Source organism: Ochotona curzoniae, unplaced genomic scaffold (genome assembly GCF_017591425.1).
Source record: "Ochotona curzoniae isolate NIBS_2020 unplaced genomic scaffold, NIBS_Ocur_1.0 contig_3255, whole genome shotgun sequence".
Classification (NCBI taxonomy): Eukaryota; Metazoa; Chordata; class Mammalia; order Lagomorpha; family Ochotonidae; genus Ochotona; species Ochotona curzoniae.
The window spans coordinates 1512798-1533021 of record NW_024465777.1 but is presented as its reverse complement, the minus strand read 5'-3'; the positions used below and the strand labels follow the sequence as shown (position 1 = coordinate 1533021).

The 20224-nt window shown below is 55.4% G+C and overlaps 1 protein-coding gene across 1 annotated transcript in view; it reads right to left on the bottom strand.

Annotated features, from left to right (window-relative positions):
• The window catches only part of EPHB2 (EPH receptor B2), a 104724-nt gene extending 84856 nt beyond the window's left edge, over nt 1–19868 (bottom strand). Inside the window, exons 1-2 of the mRNA XM_040979741.1 lie at nt 19808–19868; nt 16852–17536 (exon numbers count right to left, since the gene is read on the bottom strand). Of these exons, the coding sequence (XP_040835675.1) occupies nt 16852–17536; nt 19808–19864 (742 nt within the window). The 5' untranslated portion in view covers nt 19865–19868. The remainder of the gene's footprint in view (nt 1–16851; nt 17537–19807) is intronic.
• Nucleotides 19869–20224: the final 356 nt, after the last annotated feature.

Genomic DNA, 20224 nt, shown 5'->3' with positions numbered 1-20224 from the left:
GATGGCCGGAAGGGGTGTGTAGAACTGGGCCTGGGCCTTGCTTGGAAGGGGCCCCTTCCCAAACAGGGAGTGAGGGAAGGGCAGTGGGGGTCCCAGGAGGAAGAGGCTGACTGGAGAACCGGGTCCCATCAGGGGCCTGGGCCAGGAGGAGGAGGGCTGCAGATGCTGGGTGAGGGGCCGGGCTGGGAGTCCCACAGTGGGAGGGGTGAGTGGGTGCGTTCTCCAGCTCTGGCAGGTGTGGGCAGCAGCCGTGCTGGTGTCTTGCTCTCTCCACACCCTCTCTTCTGCATTTTGCATTCTTGAGAGCTGTGCTGAGAGATTAATTCATATTTAATAGTCTTCCCCGGCAGGCTGGGGGCGGGGGTGGTGCAGAGTCACTATTTTGGTGAGGGGGGGAAGGCACTAAGTAATGAGGCAGAATGGACTGACTGACTGGCAGGTTTTCCCCATTCATTCCCCACCTACCCACGGAGCTCCCATCATGTGCCACCACAGCCCTGGGGCAAGAGGGTTGAGCAGCTGGTGGAAGGGGTTGAACTTGGGGCCTGCTGGCCATAACTGCTTTTGCACCTGTTTTCTCATTGGGAACAGGGAGTGGCCATGTCTAGATGGGCTGCCACTACTGTGTCCGCAGAGACCCTGCCCGAGGACAAGAACTGACTCTGGGCAGTCTCCCTGGGCCTCCTCCTGACTGCTTCCTCACTGAAGAGCTGGGCATCCAAAGACTGCCAACCCTGCCAGGCTCGGGGACAGCCACAGCTGTGCAGCCAGGCCAGGGCTCTGTGTGGGAGGTGGGTCAGCCCTGCCCGGCCCTGGCAGCTGAAGCATGAACATGGGGGTAAGGGTGGCAGGTGCCCCGCCCCCCGCAGCCTCACACCTGCCCTGTCGCTCAGGCCTGGATTACCCAGGGCCTCCTTGGGGCTATTTCTGTGTGTTCTCTGGGTCTCAGCTCTCAAGCCTCTTCCTCCAGGAAGCCTTCTGGAATTCCCCAGTTGGGTGTAGTCCTATTTCTCCCCTGGTGGGCCCTCACTGTCCCTCACACCTTGGCCCTCTGGGCATCACAGTCCCCTTGCCACATCACAATCTCTTCTGCCCATCCAGCCCCACCTTGAGGTCATTTCCAGAAGGACTAGAGTGCTTGCTGGACAGACTGTTCCACCTGCTGTTGCTCTCCCTGGGGGCCAAAGAAGCCACTTCCTGGATACTCCCCCCCTCTTTGGCAAGGGACCATAGTTGGGGGCAGAGAGTGACAGGTGATGGGGAGGAAGAAGATCCCAGCTCTGCCACTCCCTGAGCCAGGCGCTTCTCCTCTCCATGGCATTTGGAGCCTAATAGGGTGGCCTTAGCCTGGTGGCCATGCCCAAGGGTGGCTGGTGGCAGAGGCTCTTTCGCACTTTCTCTCACTGGCCATCCACTCCCCCATCATTGGTAAAGTTGTTTTGCAAAAAAGACTCCAAACAATTCGCCAGACCTACAATCAGAAGGCCAAGTCCCTCCTAGGAGGAAACCTTGCCCCGCTCCCATTCCCCTCTCTGCAGTGTGCAGCCCTGAGCTTGATGCCAACACCGCCCAAATAACACCCAAGCCCAAATAACATCGCCCCCACCACCGCCACCCTGCGTCATTTCTGCCGGAAATCCCCCCATCGGCCCACTCCTCTCCTCTCTTTCCCGAGCTGGCTGCTCTCCGCCAGGGCGTGACATTCACCAGCGCGCCCCTCTGGTCCCATCTGCAGCGCGCCCCGCCCCCCCTCCGCAGCTAATCCGCACAAAGCCGCACGCAGGGCGCAGCATGACAAGCAGGCCTTGCGCGGCTCGCAGGCGGCCGAGCGTGCTCGCCTCGGCCAAGGCGGGATTCAGCGCGCCTGTCACTCTTGGCGCCTCCGCCTCTCATTGGATTCCCAACACGCAGAGGTCAGCAGAAACGCGGGAGCGATGGGGATCAAAGGCAAGGGGCTCCTGTGAGATAAAGGGAGGCATTCTTTGCGGGCCACAAGGGCTGTCGCTTGGGGGAGGCGCAGGAGGAGACCCGCTAGGGCTGCTGGTCCATTCCACAGTGGGAAGGGGCAGGAGGCCACTCCCACCAGGCCTCTGATCCCCACCCCTGTACCCCTGCTTGCCCAGGGCTGGAGCTCTAGACATCATTCAAGAAACGCTTGTAACTGGCACCTGCTCTGGGGAGTTTCCTTGGAATGCTGAGGGAAAGGTTCCACTCCAGGCCTGTACCCGCTCCCCGTGCAAATCCTTCAAGTTCCCTGGGCCTCGCTGTTCTCCTCTGTGGAATGGGCACAGCAGCAGCTGCTACAAAGGGCAATGGCTGGGAGGACATGCAGGGACATCAGCCAAGGACCCATGCATGGCTGTTGGCTGCTCACGAGCGCCTCTTTGCAGAGCTGTCCTACCCACTTGTCCAGAGATACCCAGCAGCCCAGGAAGGAGGCAAAAGTGCTTCTTAATGTCTCTGGGTGGACAGTGGAGAGTGGACAGGCTCTAGAGCATCAGTCCCAGCCTGGGCGGGGGCCTTCCTGCTCATGTCCTTTGTCCTTCATAGCCACCATGGGCCTTTGCCGTGAGAAGGAATCTGTGACTCAGGAAGTGAAGGGAGATGGCCAAGGCCACGGGGCTGGGACCCAGCACGGCCTAGGTGGGGAGCCTGGCTCTAGCCCTATGCTCCCCTTGCACCCTGGCGTCCTGAGCTTTCCTGTGCCTGAGAGGCAGGTCTGGGTGGACGTGGGCGAGCACATGCATGGTGGGGGAGGGGCAGGCAGGGATGGAGCCGAGCTGCAAAACGGTCTTATTTGCTTTAAGAACGTTGGATCTGCTGACTTTGGTTCATAAAAGAGACATGAAGGGGACCTCAAAGGGAATTTCTAAGAGACAGAAAATCAATGGCCTGACATCCTGGCCCCCTGGATGTGTGTGTGTGTGTGTGTGTGTGTGTGTGTGCATGTTGATCGAGCACACACATTCACACACACAAATGCTCCTTTTCAAGTGCGTGTACGTTTGGCTGGGGACACTTAACACATATACACGAAGCTACACATGCACCCATGGGAACCCAGACCTGCCTGACCCAGCAAGTGTGCTTACCCTTTGGTGCCACACACCTCCAAGAACACAAGGTAGGACCCCCTCCAGACGCACGCACACACACACACACACACACACACCCCTTGTGTGGCACAGCACACACCTTCCTAGCCTGGCATATGTCCGATAATGCAGCACACACAGGCATGCTCCTCCCTGAACACAGATGTGCTGGGACCAGCCAGGCAGCAGCACGTGGGAGCACACAAGCTCAGGGTGGCAGATCACTCGTGGAGGGCTCCAGGATGGCCTGCACAGGCAAGCACCTGTGCTGGGCACACCCCTGAAATGGGCATACATGCTCCTGCTCCATGGATTTTTCCAACCACACAGGTGGATCATCAGTGGGCACGTGTGTGCACCACAGGCAGGCAGGCAGGCATGTGTGCGCATGCACGCACACACACCCCTGGCAGGCCCAGCACACATGGATACCCCACGCTGACCCAGCCCACATGTGCACATCCCTCCTGGCTCTCTGGGGCGTTCCTACAGACAGACGGCTCTGACAGCAGAAGAGGATACGGCTGTGGGGCTTCCAAAGCTAGCCAGCCTGCAGAGACAATGTGGGGACGCCAGTGACTGATGACCCTTAGACGCTTAAAATGTAGCTAATCTGAGGGTGGTGGCTTTAGGGAAGGAAGCAGGAAGTGGGTTTTCTAGAAGGAGCCAGTGCTGCCTGACAGGTACCAGGGCAGGTCTGCAAAATGCCTGGAAGGCTGACATGAGGCTAGGGCTCAGAGTGTGCTAGGGACATAGTGACAGACACAGCACTGCATACATGGTCTCAAGCCTGACCCAGGCCAGTCCTCATGTATCATCCAACAGCCAGTGTTCAACGACAACCATTTAGTCACTCACTCTCTTGGCACCCAGTTTCCTCAGCCACAGAAGGGGATGGGAACGGCCCCAAATACTTTGGCTCTAAGTAGCAGGCTCTGCCCTGCAGAGTCAGGGTCCACGGACTACATACCTCATGCCAGGTGCACATGGTCTTCTTGAGTTTCCACTACATGCCCTGTGGTGCTCCAGTTATTATTGTACCCATTTCATAGATGGGGAAATTGAGGCCATGGGTGGTGAATCATCCTATCTAGCTGCCAGTGTTGGGACCCAGATGGCTGGTTCTCACTTGTCCAGCTCTTCCCTTTCCCATCCTCTTCTTTAACCCATCTCAGTCACCCTCTGGATGACCAGTCCCATTCACCAGCAGGGAACCTTCTTGTTTGCTTACCATGGCAGGGTTGTGGCTCACCTGCCTGCACAGTCCCTCAAGGAGCACCATCAGGACCAGGGGAAAAAGAATCAGTGGGCATCAGTGCCTCAGAGTCAGACTATAGATAGCAACTCTGAGTCAGGGATGGGGAGTATGCTCCGCCAGTCCAGGCCAGGGGACCCAGGTCCCTGAGCCAAAGCAGACCCCGATACCCTGACTCTGAGCTCCTCCTAAGTTGTTTAAAACAAGGCCATTCCACAAGCACACGTATTAAGCATCTGCAGTGTGTCCATATTTTCTGATCATCCATCACCACTGCCCTGGCCCACCTTAATCTTGTCCACACTGCTCCACTCTCCAAGGACTCTGGCAGGTACTGGGCTGGTTCCTTCCTTCCTGGAGCTGGACAGCCCCTTTCCCATCCTCCTCTTTAACCCATCTCAGTCACCCTCCAGATGACCAGTCCCATTCACCAGCAGGGAAAATGAGGCTCAGGGAAAGGGCCTGGCCCAGTCTGTGTCATGAGAGGCAATGGCCAGGTGCGGACCTGCCCTCTCTTCTCCTCCGCGCTTGCACAGACCCTGGTAGGGTCTGCACCACCAGGCCTGGGTGGGGAGTGGGGAGGGCTGGAACGACAACTATACCAATGGAAACCTGAGCCAGAGAAGAGGCTCTCACCGGGCGGCAGCTCCCAAAGGCCTGTGATTCTGTAGGAGAGACTTTCCATACAATGGCTCACTCCACAAATGCCTGTGACAGCCAAGGCTGGGCCAGGCTCAAGTCAGGAGCCTGGGTCTCCCACATGGGTGGTAGGGGCTCAAGCACTTGAGCCATCAGCTATTGCTACACAGGGTACACAGCAGGGTTAAAGTGAAAGAACTGGGACTCAAACCAGGTACTCCGATATGGGACGAGGCTATTCCAAGCAGCAACTTATCCAAAGATGCAAATGCCCACCCTTAATTCAATATCTGATAGGAAACTTGGTGGCAGCAAGGCAGCCCAGCCTCTCCCTAGGGTCTCTGCTATTAGTGGCACTCACAGAGGGAATGGGAGGGCCCAGTGATTGAGGCTGGGTGGATGGATGGGTGGGACTCTGCCACCTATCGTGCCTGATCCATGGACAGCCTAGAAACCGGAACTGCAGCAGTGAGCACAGTGGAGATGCCTCATGGTGCACGCCTTCTGCTGGGCAGGGAGGTCACAGAATTATCGCCTGGTCACACAAGGTCCTTCAGACACCATAGGAGCCCAGACAGATAGCAAGCAGGCAAGAGGGACCAGATGCAGGGTTGCTGGGCATCTCAGGAAAGACCACATGCTCCTGGCAGAAGCCACAACCAAAGCCAGTGTGCCTGGGTTGGAGGGAATGAAAGGGAAGGTGTTGGGACCCCAGCTTTTGCAAGAAGGGGAGCCGCAGGGGTTCGGAGCATTGTGTTTTTGAGGGTAGAGAGCAGTCAAGGGGAGGCGGCCAGTGGTCAAGTGGCCTGGTGAGTCCAGGATGAGGGCTGGGTTGGAGATGAGCCCAGAGAAGGCATCAATTGGGAGCCTTGGGGCCCTGATGCAGCCACCCAGGGGGAGACAAGAGGAGGAGGTCAAGGACTGGGCACAGGGGCTCTGCCAGATGGAGAGGCGGGAGGTAGGAGATGAGCGAGAACCAACACTGAGCTCTCAGGGAGGGGCCCAGGAGTGTGGTCCCACAGGAGGGAGGGGTCACTTGGTCCATGACACTGGCAGGTCAGGGAAGCTGAGGGCCTGGCAACTGCCCCCTGGCAACATGGGCATCCTTGTGGCTGATTCGATGGGATGATGGATCTGGAGAGGGGAGGAGCAGAAGTAGAGCCCGGAATCCAACCTACTACTAACTCAGTCTCAGCTTCTATCCTTGCTAGCAATAAGCCTTGAGCAGATCACTTCACCTTTCTGAGCCTGCACTTGCTCATCTGAAGAATGGGGACCAACGCTCCCTTAACTGTCTAGGATTGTAGAGATTTTATTCAATTATGAGATAACAATTGTGGGAAAAACATGCTAACACTACAAGTAGCCCAGGGGGCTGGGCGTGAGGTGCAGGGTAAAGCAATCTGCTTGGGATGCCTGTGTCCTATATGAGGGTGCCTGGCTAGAGTCACGGTGGCTCTGCCTCTGATCCCATGCTGTGTCCCCTGGGAGGCAGCAGGCGATGGCTCATGTTGCCACCCACGTGGGAGATCCAGCTCCCAGCTTTGGCCTGGCATCTGGGGAGTAAGCTGCTGGAGAGAAGCTCTATTTGTCTGTTTCTGATCCTGACTCTTGGCCTTTCCAATGATCAATAAATGTAACCCAAGAAGACAAAATTCAAACTATTTCAGTGGGATGAGTTCAGCTAGGAGTGATGGTGTGTCCATGGCCCCGTCCTGGCCTGCCACTCAGCTGGCCAGACAGGTTATCATGACCAGAGTATAAAACTCTATGGTGAATATGACATCACCCCCCGACACACACACACACACACACACACACAACCACCACCCAGGCCAGGGATCCTGGGGCAGACCAGCAAGGCCTGGTGAAAGGTAGGAAGCCTGAATCCCAGTCAGGGCAGAGGCCCAAGGCCAGCCCAGTTTGGGATATGCCCTGGGTTTCCCATACCAGCCACTTCAGGTTGCCTGTTTCTGACAGGCCAACCCCAGCCACTCATGTGTCACTCTCCACATGCTCTCTGGGCAGTCATCACCTCCGCCCCACTCAGGACAGAGACCAAGGGCTCCTGCAGGGTCTTGGGGGGCCCTGGAGGGGGTCCCACCCCTGCAGAGGCAAGGGCAGAGGCGGGCAGGGGAACTCATGCTGGGCATCTCACAGACCACAAGGGCTCCAGCAAGCTCCCCCTGCCTGGGAGGTGCGGCAGGGTCAGCTCTGTCCACCCCCTCCCTAGGTGTGAAGTGACCCCTGCTCCTGGCTCCAGTGCCCGTTGTCTTGCAAGTGTCACACAGATCAAAGTATCTCATGGGCTGAACAGCCCCAACGCTGCACAAAAAGCAAGCAGCCTCCAGGGTTTTCTGGAACAAGGCGGAGTGTGAGTAAATAAACACTGTGCATATGTAAGACATTATAAGTACCCTTGTGCTTTGGAGAGACAGATCTTCCTCAAACTTCAGTGCTAGTGTGGCAAGGCAGCCTTAAAGCTGCAGGAGCCTGGGTTCTAATTCCTGACAAGGCGAGTCCTGGGCCAGTAATTCCTCCCACTGCTCCTCCTGTGTCCCCAGCCCCCATGCAAAGCCTGGCAAGGAATCCATGTTGGAGTTCATAGGGTTTCTCTGCCAGTTCTGCCTGTTGGGCACAAATAGCTTCCTTTCCTAAAAGGGAGTCTGACATGGGGAAGGGCTCAGACCTGCCTCAGTTTAAGCCTCATGCCTGCTGTGTGGCCTTGGGCTACTCCCTGTCCCTCTCTGTTCCTCCTGCCAGGTCAGGGTTGGTTTCTGGAGACCTAAGGGGACGAGGGGCGGCTGAGGACAAAGAGCCATGGGAGGAGCAGGGCTGGCTGTGGGCGGAGGCCACTGGGAGCCAGTGGGAGCGGAGCCAGCTGCTGCAGAGCAGGGCAATGAAAATCTCTTAACCACACAGGATTGTTAACGGCTCCCAAATCCTGTTGTACCACAGGCTTAGAAAGGCTTAAACTGTTAAATGCACAAACTTCCTCAATAAACGGGCCGGCCGCTCTCGCCAGACCCTGGGGCTCAGGAGCAGATGAAACGTACCGGCTAGAGGGAGGGGCCTGCCCAGCTGTTCTGGGTCCTGTTGGAGGCAGCCTGCGGCCAGCCATGTCCACCTGGGACTCAGAGGGGATAGGAGGGACTCGGGGGCCACAGGGCTTGGGTTCAAATCCTACTTCCTCTTCAGCAGTGCCCCCCCTAGACAGGCTACTCTCCTCGCAGACTTTCATGTCTCTCTTGTGTAAGGTAGGGATGACCCCGTTGGATGACAAGATTAAGACGATGCTGCAAGTGCAGGAGAGACGAAAGGTGGAAGACGGGGCCGGCAGTATGGTGCAGCAGCTTTGAACCTTTGCTTGGGCTGCTGTGCTTCTGTTAATGCAGACAGAAAGGCAGCAGAAGGGGGACCCGGTGTTTGTGCGCCTGCTACCCACGTGGGAGACCCGGACGGAGTCCTGCGCCTGCTACCCACGTGGGAGACCCGGATGGAGTCCTGCGCCTGCTACCCACGTGGGAGACCCGGACAGAGTTCTGGGCTCCTGGATGCAGCCTGGACCAACCCCACCATGGCCACTTGGGAAGTGAATCAGTGAATGGAAGATTTTCTCTCTTTCTGATGCTCTGCCTTTTGAACAAATAAATACATAATTTTGTTTTTCTTTTAAACATTTATTTATCTTACTTGAAAGGCAGTATTAATTATAGAGAAAAGGAGAGACAGAAGGAACCATCTACTGGTTCCTTCCCCAAATGGCTGGACCAGTCCAAAGCCAGGAGCCAGAAGCTTCTTCCAGGTCTCCCATGTGGATTCAGGCGCACAATTACCTGGGCCATCCTTGCTGCTTTCCCAGGTGCCTTAGCAGGGAGCTGGATTGGAAATGGAGCAGCTGGGACAAGAACAGGTGCCCATATTGGATGCTGACACCATAGGTGGTAGCTTAGCTCACTATGCTACAGCTCTGGCCCCATAAATAATCGTTTAAAAAAAAAAAAACAAGAAAAAATAAAGAACTCTTGAAACACTGAGTGTAGAGCTACCTCGTCCCCGTCTGATGGGACTATCCCAGTGGGTGGCCAGCAGGGAGGGCCATGCTGTGGGGTATGGTCAAGCGACTTTGCTTTCTGTTCACAATGAGGCAGGCATAAAGCTTGGTGAGCTGCTAGGAGAAGAGGAGGCTGCCCCGCCCGAGCCTGGTCCCAGGACCGCAACCATGCTTCCTTACATCTCCTCCTGCTCGAGGCCCAGCCGTCCTCCTCCCAGTGTGGACCCTCAGCCCTTCCTCCAACTCTGAGCAAAGGCTTCCAGCATCTCAGGGCCTCCCCAGGGGTCCAAGGCCAACAGGGTGAGGAAATTGAGGCTCGTCTGATCGCTCTGTAGAGGTTCAGGCTGCATGCTCAGGTGGGGGTGGTACAGGCCCCAGTGAGAGAAGGCAAGTGTATGCTGACGCTGGTGCACTCTCACGTGACAATCCCCCCTCCATGTTGGCTGGACCATGTGCTCCAGCCCCTAGCGCAAGCCTTGGAGCATGCCCGACTGGTCCAGCCACCTGTCCCCTCCCCCAGTGCGTCTCTACCCTGCAGAGCAAGCGGCAGAGGTTTCTGTGTGTGTGTGTGTGTGTGTTGAGGTCTGGGCTTCCCTCCCACCTAGCATTTCAAACTCACACTCTTCCCCAGCAGCACAGGCCCTGCCAGATGGCAGCCTCTCTCCATTTGCTCTTCCCTGGACTGACTGCATCCCACCCCCGCACAATCCCCCAGACACATCTGGGCCACAGGGCCAACCTCTGTGGGAAGGAGACCACCTCGAGGATGGCCTAGCAGCCAACTCCAAGACCCCAGAGAGGACCTCGGGCCTCTGGCCTCTTCCCTCCCTTGGCTGGGGAAGCACGGCATTCTGGGAGTGAGAGACAACAGATCCGCAGGCGTGATATCCCACGTTGGCGAGCATGCGGGGAAACAGGCTGAAGTGCATGGGAGGATGGGGGTGCAGCCCAGCCCCCCGGAGGGTAATCTGGCAACGTGAATCCAAAGCACTAACACAAAGTACAGGTCCTCTGACCCCATCGTTGGAAACACAGCCTATGCAAACAGCAGCAGCAAGCAGTCCAGCGAGGCGAGGCCCTGGTCCACTGCAGTGTGTCTTGGAGACACAGAAACACTGCGAGAACCTCTTTGGGACTGGATGGAGAAGGGGCAGATAAAGGGGGGCATGTCCCCTGAAGACATCCAGGTCTTCTCCAGAAGGTTACAGCTCTAACACAGCACAAAGGTGTTCAGGGCAAGCCCGACATCCTCACACACGCTTAGCAGGAGTCTGCCATTTCTTGAAAATAATAATAATTGATAGGTGTGGCTACCGACACATACCACTGGAAGAGGCCCCCCAGTTTGCCCCCTCGGCTTTCTCTGGGTGATGAGATCATGGCTGGCTTTCATTTTCTCCTTTTCCTTAGCAGTAATTTCTAAAGATCCTGAAAATAATCTGCATTGCTTTGGTGATAAGAAAAAAAATGCTCTCTGGAGATTAAAAAAAAGTGCGTGTGGGCAGGGCCACATTGTGGCAGAGCAGGTAAAGCTACTGCCTGTGACGGCCAGCATCCCATAGGCGCTGGTTTGTGTCCCGACTCCTCCACTTGTGATCCAGCTCCCTGCTAATGGCCTGGGAAAGCAGCAGAGGATAAACCAAGTCCCTGGGCCCCAGACCCAGAAGAAGTTCCTAGTCCCTGGCTCCGGCCTGGTCGAAGCTTGGCTGTTGCAGCCATCTGGGAGTGAACCAGTAGACAGGAGGAAAAAAAAGTTCACAGTCAAAGACAGTGTCCCATGAAACTCCCAATTCTTACTTTCCTAACGCCTTTTCTTAGTTACTGCACACAGAGGCTGGGCGAAGGTCAGGCGCTGGCCCAAGGACGTAGAGCTAGGGAGAGGCAGAGCCAGGGCTTAAAGCCAAGTCTCCAAGCCCAGGTCAAGGAGAGACCATGGAGGACAGAGCGTCGGGAGCTGCAAGGCAGAGTCCTGGGGAAGAGGGCGAGGCTGGAGGAGAAGGCCAGCCGCTGGGAGCCAGGAAGCATGAGCCAGAGCCAGCGAACACACATGTGTGTGCACAGCCTCCCCGAGCTGGCGCGCAGCCCCTCTCCCCATCCAAGCTAAATATTAAAACTCCCATTACGCCCCGATAGTTATCATTGCAGCCAGCGCGCTTGCCTCTGGATCCGTTACAGCCGTGGAGAGAGGCAGGCGAGGGCCCTCCCCCCCTCCCCCTGGGTCCCTCAAAGGCTCATGCTGGGTGGGGCAAAGCAGGGGCCCAGAGACCAAGGAAAATGGGACACACAGACAGCACCCCCAACACACACACTCACTTGTACCTGGGAGGGGCCCATTCCAGGTGCTAGGGGAGTGGGAGTCACTGACTCCAGAGACACACCCTGCCACCTCCAGCAGCCCTGCTGGAAAGCAGTGTGATGAGCTCTGAGTTCCTGAGGGTGGGGACTGGAATTAGAGACAGGAAGGCCCAGGAGATCTCAAGTGGCAGGGCAGCCTTGTGAGTCCTACAAGCTAGCATCAAGCACTGGGCAGACAGAGAACAAATGAAGAGCAGGGAGCAGAGCCCTGTCCCCCATGGCCTCTCCTTCTGCCTTTCCAGGTCAGCCTGGTCAGCTCAATGGTTGCTTGTCAACACAGCCTGCCCAAAGTGGGTCCTCCTGTTGACATTACTGCACTATATCTATTTTTTTCCTTTCATTCATCATATTCATACCTCGTTTCTTTATTTGGACATTCTGTTTTCCCCATCAATTTTCCTCTATCCATTCACCCTGACTATAAACTTGGGGAGTGCACCAGATGTGTCTCTGTTGCTCATTCTGTATTCTCCTGCACCCAGGATGTGCCTGGCTCCCACGCCTGCTCGATTGCTAAATGGGGACCGATGGTGTGGCACAATGAGTTAAGCTGCCCCCTGCAGTGCTGGCATCTCATGGACACTGGTTGGCGTCCTGGCTCCTCCACTTCCTATCTAGCTCTCTGCTAAAGCAGCAGAAGATGGCCCAAGGACTTGGGCTCTTGCACCCACATGGAAGACCTGGAAGAAGCTCCCAAGTCTGGCATGGTCCAACCCTGGCTGTTGTAGCCATTTGGGAAGTAAACCAATAGACAGAAGAATCTCTTTGTTTCTCTCACTCTGCTGTTCAAACAAATAAAACAAAATCTCTTTTTAAAAGTACAGAACTGGGCCTGGGGTGATGACTCAGTGGCTAAATCCTCACCTTGCAAGCACCAGGATCCCATGTGGGCGCTGGTTTGTGTCCCAGCTGCTCCACTTCCCATTCCAGCTCCCTGTTTGTGCCCTGGGAAAAAAGAGGATGCCCCAAAGCCTTGGGACCCTGCACCTATGTGGGAGACCTGGAAGAAGCTCCTGGCTCCTGGTTTCAAGTCGTTTCAGTTCCAGCCTTTGTGGCCATTTGGGGAGTGAACTGGTGGATGGAAGATCTTTCTCTCTGTCTCTCCTTCTATTTGTAGGTTTGCGTTTCCAAGAAATATAAATAAATATTAAAAAATGTATATATAGGGCCTGGCACAATGGTGGAATGGTTAAGGTCCTCGCCTTGCACGCCCGGGATTCCATATGGGTGCTGGTTCTAATCCCGGCGGCCCTGCTTCCCATCCAGCTCCCTAACTGTGGCCTGGGAAAGTGGTCGAGAACGGGACCCTGTACCCGTGTGGGATACCCGGAAGAGGCTCCTGGCTTAGGACCGGCATAGCATTGGCCATTGCGCTCACTTGGGGAGTGAATCATCAGATGGAAGATCTTCCTCTCTGTCTCTCCTCTCTGTATATCTGCCTTTCCAATAAAAATAAAATAAATCTTTAAAAAAATGTATATATATACAAAATATGTATATTTATACACATACAGACACAGTCACCAAGAATTTTGTCAAACATTCATGGAAAACAGAATTAAAAGATAAGTGTTTTGATTTAAAAAGTTCTGGAATAGGACCCAGTGTGGTGGCCTAGTGGCTTGCCTTCAATGTGCCAGGATCCCATATGGGCGCCGGTTCTAATCCTGGAGGCCCTGCTTCCCATCAGCTCCCTGCTTGTGGCCTGGAAAGGCAGTCGAAGACAGCCCAAAGCCTTGGGACCCTGCACCTGCGTGGGAGACCTGGAAGAATTCCCAGGCTCCTGGTTTCGGATTGGCACAGAGGGATTGGGGAGTGAATCATCGGACAGAAGATCTTCCTCTCTGTATATATCTGACTTTGCAATAAAAATAAATAAATCTTTAGGAAAATTCTGGAATTTATATACAGTGTTTCATGCTACGTACTTTTTTCTCAAGATTTATTTTATTTTGACTGGAAAGGTACATCAGATTTACAGAGAAGAGATACAGAAGGCCTGGTGCAGGATATCATATAGGTGCTGGTTTATGTCCTGGCTGTCCCATTTCCCATCCAGCTCCCTGCTAGCGGCCTGGGAAAGCAGTAGAAGATGGCCCAAAGCCCTGGGATTTTGTACCTGCATGGGAGACCCAGAAGAGGCTCCTGGCTCCTGGTTTTGAATCAGCTCAGCTCCAGTCATTGCAAACATTTGGGGAGTGAACCAGCAGATGAAGATCTTTCTGTTTTTCCTTCTGCAAAACTACCTTTCCAATAATAAATAAATAAATCTTTGGAAAAGAATATTCTTGTTGCATCATCAGCTTTTCTAGACTGCCCCCTCTTCTACTGCACCTGCGTACGGACGGCACCAGGGAAAGTTGGTGAAATTGAGCTGATGTCATCCACAGTTCTGTACGCTACTCACTGAATGAGGAACTAGCACCCTCTTGTTACCCAGCACTGCCTCCTCCCCCAGGTGGAGGTCACTCCCAAGGATCCAGCTACTCGCCACCTGCCATCCCCGATTGCTGTGGTCTGTCTTAGCAAAGCAGTGGCTTCTCACCCTACCCAACTGTTTCAGTGTTAAATGACTCCTTTCAACGTTACCCGCCTGCACCAGTCCTCAAGAAGAGGGCTGAGCCAGACCCAGGAATCAGCGTTTCACTATCCTGCCAGATGATTCTAATCCACAGTGAGGGCTGGGAAGCCCTAGGCAAGAGGACGAGATACCACTTGGCCACTACTCCAAGGTACACTGCAGCCACCGATTCCCCCACGTCCTGGACCTTCAGGGACTCGGCCTGGAGCAGTCCCACATCTGGGTGGCCGCTGCACAAGCCACAGCAGCAGCTGGTGGCCTTCTGGACTCCCTGAACTCATTAATCACCCTCCTGTCTGACTCTCATTTACACTCAGTGGCTGATTGGGCCAGGTCTGGGGTTTAGCAATGCTCAGGTCCAGAGGATGGGGGCAGTGGGAGGGAGCCTGGCTGGGCAGCTGCAGCTCCAACATCCCCTGGAACCTGACTACCCACAAGGATGCTGAGAGATCCTGTGCTCACGACAAGCAACCTTCATGTTGGCCCTAGCAACCCCACCTGCTACATTCACATCTGGGTCATCCCTTTCCCTGGAGTCGGGGCTGAATTCTGTGTTTCATTCTTTCATGGTGAAACTGGGGCAGAAGAGTGGGGTCAGGTTATGAAGACTGTGGCTCTGTCCTGGGTGCTCTCTGACATTCTCTGGGCTCTTACTCAGTTCCTGCACACGCGAGACACGTGCCAAGAACCACCACACAACGGAGCTCGAAAGCGGAGCCCTCCGGACTCGCAACGGAGGTGCAAGCTCATGGGAAACTCCAATCCAGAGGCACCCATCTCCGCTGTCCCTGGATTGCTCAGAATCCCAGAGATAACAACCATTTGCTACTGTAAACTGCTGCCTTGGGGTAACCTGCATGTAGCAGTTGATGCCTGGTGCACCCCCTTATCTGAGGTTCCTCCAGCGGTAGTTCTTCCTGCATCCCTTCTAGATCCCCTAGCAAGGGACAAATGTCAACTCTTGCCCCCAGGCCTTGACTCACGCAGATCCACCCTGCAGAAACCCTGGGTACCTACTCATCCTCTCCCCTGCCCCAGACTCAAGGCCAATGCCACCTCCCCGTGGAGTCTGACATCCCATGCCCACCACAGCCTGAACAGTTTCCGTTCCACAAGCTGGACACCTCACCACCTTCGTTGGCTCCAGGTCCATCTCCCCAGGAACCTGGGGGCCCAGAGCTGCATCATTCTCTGCACTATCTGATACTCAACATCAGGTCAGGGGTGGTTTGATGAGTGAATAACCGACCAATAATGAATGCCAGGTTTCCTGCTGGCTCACTCTGCCCCCCAGTGCCATTTTCCATGGCTGTGCATTTCCACACTCATGGACTTACAACCAAATTGGTTAGCTTCCCCAAGCAAGCAAATTCCCTGTTTCTTTCCCAGAATCATCAGCTTCCTGCAGGGGAAATTTCCTGCTCCTTCAAGCTCCTCTCTTTCCTCTCTTGTCAGTCTTCACATCCTGGATCACCAACCCCCAGCACTGTGGGCACAGCTCCAGGCACCCACCTCCCAACCATCCCCCCATGCTTCCAGGGATTCAGCAATGCTGCCAGAGCTGAAGGCAGAAGTCACAGGGAAGGTGGTAGTGAGACTCCCACACTCTCTGCCACTCTCAGTCTGGCATTAAAGGAACTCTAGGATGCAAGAGGAAGTCACACACTTTCCAGCTCACACTACCAGGCACCTGCAACAGGTGGGCTCTGCATACAACATCTTCTCATTTAGTCAGTATCTATCAAGGACTTCCTCTGTGCTGAAAATCATGCTAAATGCCTGCCACATGGCTGCTTACAGTCACCCAATCACAGTGGGTTTCACGCTTGGCCAGCATCACACAGCTTCTAACCAGCAAGGCTGCGATTTGAGCCTAGTTTCATCTAACTTCACAGCCTTCTCACCACCATGCAGTTCCTCCTACAAACTCCTCATGTTTACAAACCATGTTCACAATTCTTTGTCATAGCCACTGGTCCCAAAGTTAGCTTATGCCCAGGGTGAGAAGCCAGACCTTCCCTACTCTCTTTGGTGTGTTCTCTGGGCTTCATTGTTCTCGGGCTGCTATGACGACCAGATGAGTTAACTCACAAAATAAGTGCTCAGCATACAGTACAAGTGGCAGTCACAGAGGCCAGCTCATGGGAGAATAGCACATCCCCATTGCCTTGAATTGGCCATATGACTTGCTTGGACCATTGAGCTTGCAGGGATGGCATGCGTGGGCCACTGCAGATGGAAACTTTAGGGCCAGCGTGCCATCTCCCCACACTCCCTTGCCTTTTGTCCTGCCGACAGCAGCCTGCCAGCTTCGGGTTCCGAGAGGGGGAGGAGTCTCAACCTGAACCGTGAAGGGCAGGTAGCACGGGGTGAGACACAAGTTCTACCCGTCTGGTCACTTCCACATGGCTGGGCCTGTACTGACTGCGGAGTAAAAGCTCCATAAATGTTAAGTCATTCACACAGAAGGGTGATCTATTCTAGCTCATCTTCTTAAAAAGGAAACTCCACCAGTTGCCATCATAAATAACCATGAAATAACGAAATCGAAAAGTCTTTATCCTCACACCAACCCGAATCATCTGGTATTGCACCTGTCAAGTGCGTGGATGTGTGGATGCGCGCACGTGTGAATGTGTGCACAGGAAGTGCTCCCTGCATGCCTCCCTTGATCAAGCTGGGGGCTCTGGTGGAGGAGTGGATCTAGATACCCTAACCACAGGTGCCCCGTGGTCAGTCAGCTCCAGGCCTTGGCCCTTGCCCACCTGAGCCCTCAGCTGCCGTGCCCAAGTCTGTAGCCAGCAGCAACGTCTCCTCCCTACCCATCCACAGCATTAACGGAGCTATGTGCCCCACATTGGCCCTTCCTTACCTCGGCAAATGGTGCCGTTCTCCACAGCCTCGAAGCCCGCCTTGCACATACAGCGCCCGATGGGCACCAGCCACTCGCCATCCCCGTTACAGTACAGTTTGATGGGCACATCCACCTCCTCGGCATTGGCGATACAGCTGCCCCGGGCAGCTACCAGGGACGTGCTCTCAGCCCCTGACAGTGTCTCCTGGAAGATGGCGCCGTTCTGGATGACACGGGGGCACTTGCGGTAGAAGACCCGCACGGCGATGAGGGACATGCAGCCGCCATAGTCCTGGAAGGCCAGGTAGAAGCCGGTGCGAGACACGGGCCCGAAGCTCCGCACCTCGGTGTTGATTTTCATTACCCGGCCGCCCAGGTCCACCTGCGAGAAGCTCTCGTCGGCGGCAATGGTGTCCACCTTCACCCACGGATTCTCCATCCAGTTGGGGAAGGTCTTGGTGGCCGAGTCAAAGTCGGCCTCGTAGTAATAGAGGTTGAAGGTCTCCTTGCAGGAGCCGGGCACGCTGGGGATGCTGCTACAGTCGCGCACTGAGAACTTCATCTCCACGTGGATGCGGTGGGCGCCCCGGCGCCGGATAAACTTGGTCCGCAGCCAGTTGTTCTGGCTTGACTCAAATACATTGCACACCTGGTAGGTGCGAATCGTGTTCATGTTCTCGTCGTAGCCGCTCACCTCTTCCCACTGTGGGAGAAATGCTAGTCAGCTGGGGGAGGCAATGACTCAGCTCCAGCAAATGCCCTTAAAGGGGAGGCGCAGACTTAGACTTAGGAAATCCTCTGGTTTGATGGTGGAGAATGTTAGAGAAGTCCCAATCTGATGGGAGAGGCATGGCCTTGGCCTTGGGGCATTCCCCATCCCTAAGGGTGAATGCCAATCTAATGGAACAGCACACACCTTCCTGACTTTGATATTTCTCCTGGTCAGCGAGGGAGATGTGGCCCCCTCTGTCAGGAGTTCACGAACCTGATCAAGGAAAGAGATGTGGGGTCCTGATCCCTGGGATTTCCCATTCGACAGGGCCACAAGCGAGGGCCCTGCCTACAGGGAGTGTTTCTGATGGGAGCTGGCAGAGCTTTGGACATGGGGTTGGGTAGGGGGATGCCAGCACGGTGGGGAGACTGAACTTCTGTCCTTTAAGAGTGCCTTGTGTGAGCAGGGAGACGCAGCCCGTCCTTCCTGTGAGTTAGTACCCCACCCCCTTCCCTCAGGGGCAGCTCTGCTCGGGGGATCTCAGGCCAGACCTAGAAGGGTTGGGCTGGTTAGGAACCTCATAAGGTCTCAGGGGTTGGAGAACCTTGGGACTGAATCTTTGTTCCCACTGCAGCCCCTGGACTCTGCTGGCCTGGGGATACCCAGCCCTGCAGGGGATACTCCCTGCCCTTTCCCTCTCCTGGCCCCCTTGCCATCCCGATGCCTTCACCTAAGGCCTACTCCACCTCACCCTCCCCACACACACAATAGGTCCAGCTGGGCCCACTTATGGGCTGTAGTACACCTGGCCCCGATTAGGCAAACCTTTCTGAGTGCTCACCTGTGCTGCCTTGGGACAATTGTGTCCCGTTCTGGGAGCTCTGGGTTCTAATCCTGCCTCTGCTTATAATATGTGTGGCCTCAGGCAAGTCACTTCCTGTCTCCTCATCTTTATTTCCCCTACTGCCAAATGTGACCATGGTTGGTGCAGGTGATGGGAGAGGCAGGTGGCCCCCACAGCCAATGCTGCTCATCGCCTTTGTTCTCTGCATGGAGTGGCATGAAGGCTGCAGCCTGAGGAGGTCAGGGGCTATGCAGGGCGGGGGTGTTGGGGAAGGCCAGGCTGCAGCCTGCTGGCCCCATCTCCACTTCAATGGTGACTCCGAAGCTCCCCGACATTAAAATTTTCTCTTTTTTTGGTGGCACCATGTGACAAAGTCAGCCCCTTGTTACAACCACTGCTCTTCTTCAGAACTTAATTAGAGCACTTAATTAGAGCACTTTGCCTTTCTCCCCTCTCTCTAATTAACATGCGGAGGCCCTGCAGCCTAAACACCCCAAATAATTGCGGCCGGGGGCCCTGCAGCCCAGCCTGGCCTCATTACTGGCAGGGTGGGGCTGTGGGCCCAGCCGCCTTCGCAGATGGAAAATTGGTGACAAGAAAGAGCCACAGAAAGAGGCCTGACCCTGGGGCCCTTGCCTATTGAGAGCACAGGCTAGGGGAGAAAGAGGAGGGGGATGCAGCGCCCTGGGGCAGCAGCTGAGTCCTGGGGGAGGGGGAGGGAAGGGAAGAGCTCTTGCACCGACAATGGCCACCGTGCCAATTATCAGCAGCAGCACTCTGGACGGGTAGCCCCATCTGTGCCGGGCCTGACAGTCCTGGGAAGGAGGTGTCGCTATGGCTATCTCACTGATGCACAGACGTAAACTAAAGGACAGGGATGAGCTGGTGGGGGTGAGGAGGAAGAGGAACCTGTTCAGTGAGGGGAGCACAGATCCCAACTTAGGGAAGTAAAGGGAGTCCAAGGAGGGGGCGCGTGAAGTTAGAGAGGGTCTCAGAGCAGGCCACTGCCCTGGATGCAGCCTGAGCCCCAGCACCTGCTAACATTTGGCCTCTGGACCTCAGTTTGTCCACCTGTAACATGGAGGCGCTCCCGTCCAGTGGGATTGGAGACGATGCTAACGCAACTGATGGGAAATGGCAGCTTGCTTTCCTCCTCTGTAAAATGGTCTGACTTTACACCATGAGGATCCTGCGGTGGAAGGCCCCTGCATATTGTCATGGTAACTGGTGCTCCATACAAGGCCAGGAGAGGACTTGGAAGGGGGAGGGGTGGGTGGGCGGTGAGAGGTCTTTGCTCTGGGCTGCACTGGGCTTTGGGGTGGCAGGGAAGGGGATGGACTTGGAGGGCATATCTAAGTCCTGAGCAGAGCCCAAGGAATCTTGGGGGATAAGGCAGAGTTTGCAGATCACCAACTCACCCCTGATGATGGATGCACCATCCAGCCCAGCTCAGCCGTCGCTGTAGTGGAATCCATCAGTGTTTCTGCAGGGAGAGCCAAGAGTCATTGCCCAGCTTTGCCTACTAGGAGCTGTCAATCACCGCCCAGTCCTGCCTACTAGGAACTGTCAATCACTACCCAGTCCCTCCTACTAGGAACTGTCAATCACTGCCCCAGCCCTGAAATGCGCGCCTCTGGATCCCTCATTCCAGCGCTCTGCTTTCTTTCATCACCCCAATTAGAGGACTGTAATCCCAAGATCTGCCCTCCCTCCAGACCCTGTCCTTCCATTCCCTAATCCCTTCCACTCTCATGGCTCAGCCAATTACTTGATTCTATTTTTCCAGGTCCCTCCTATCTAGACCCAACCCCAACGCCTCCCACCCAACCAATTCT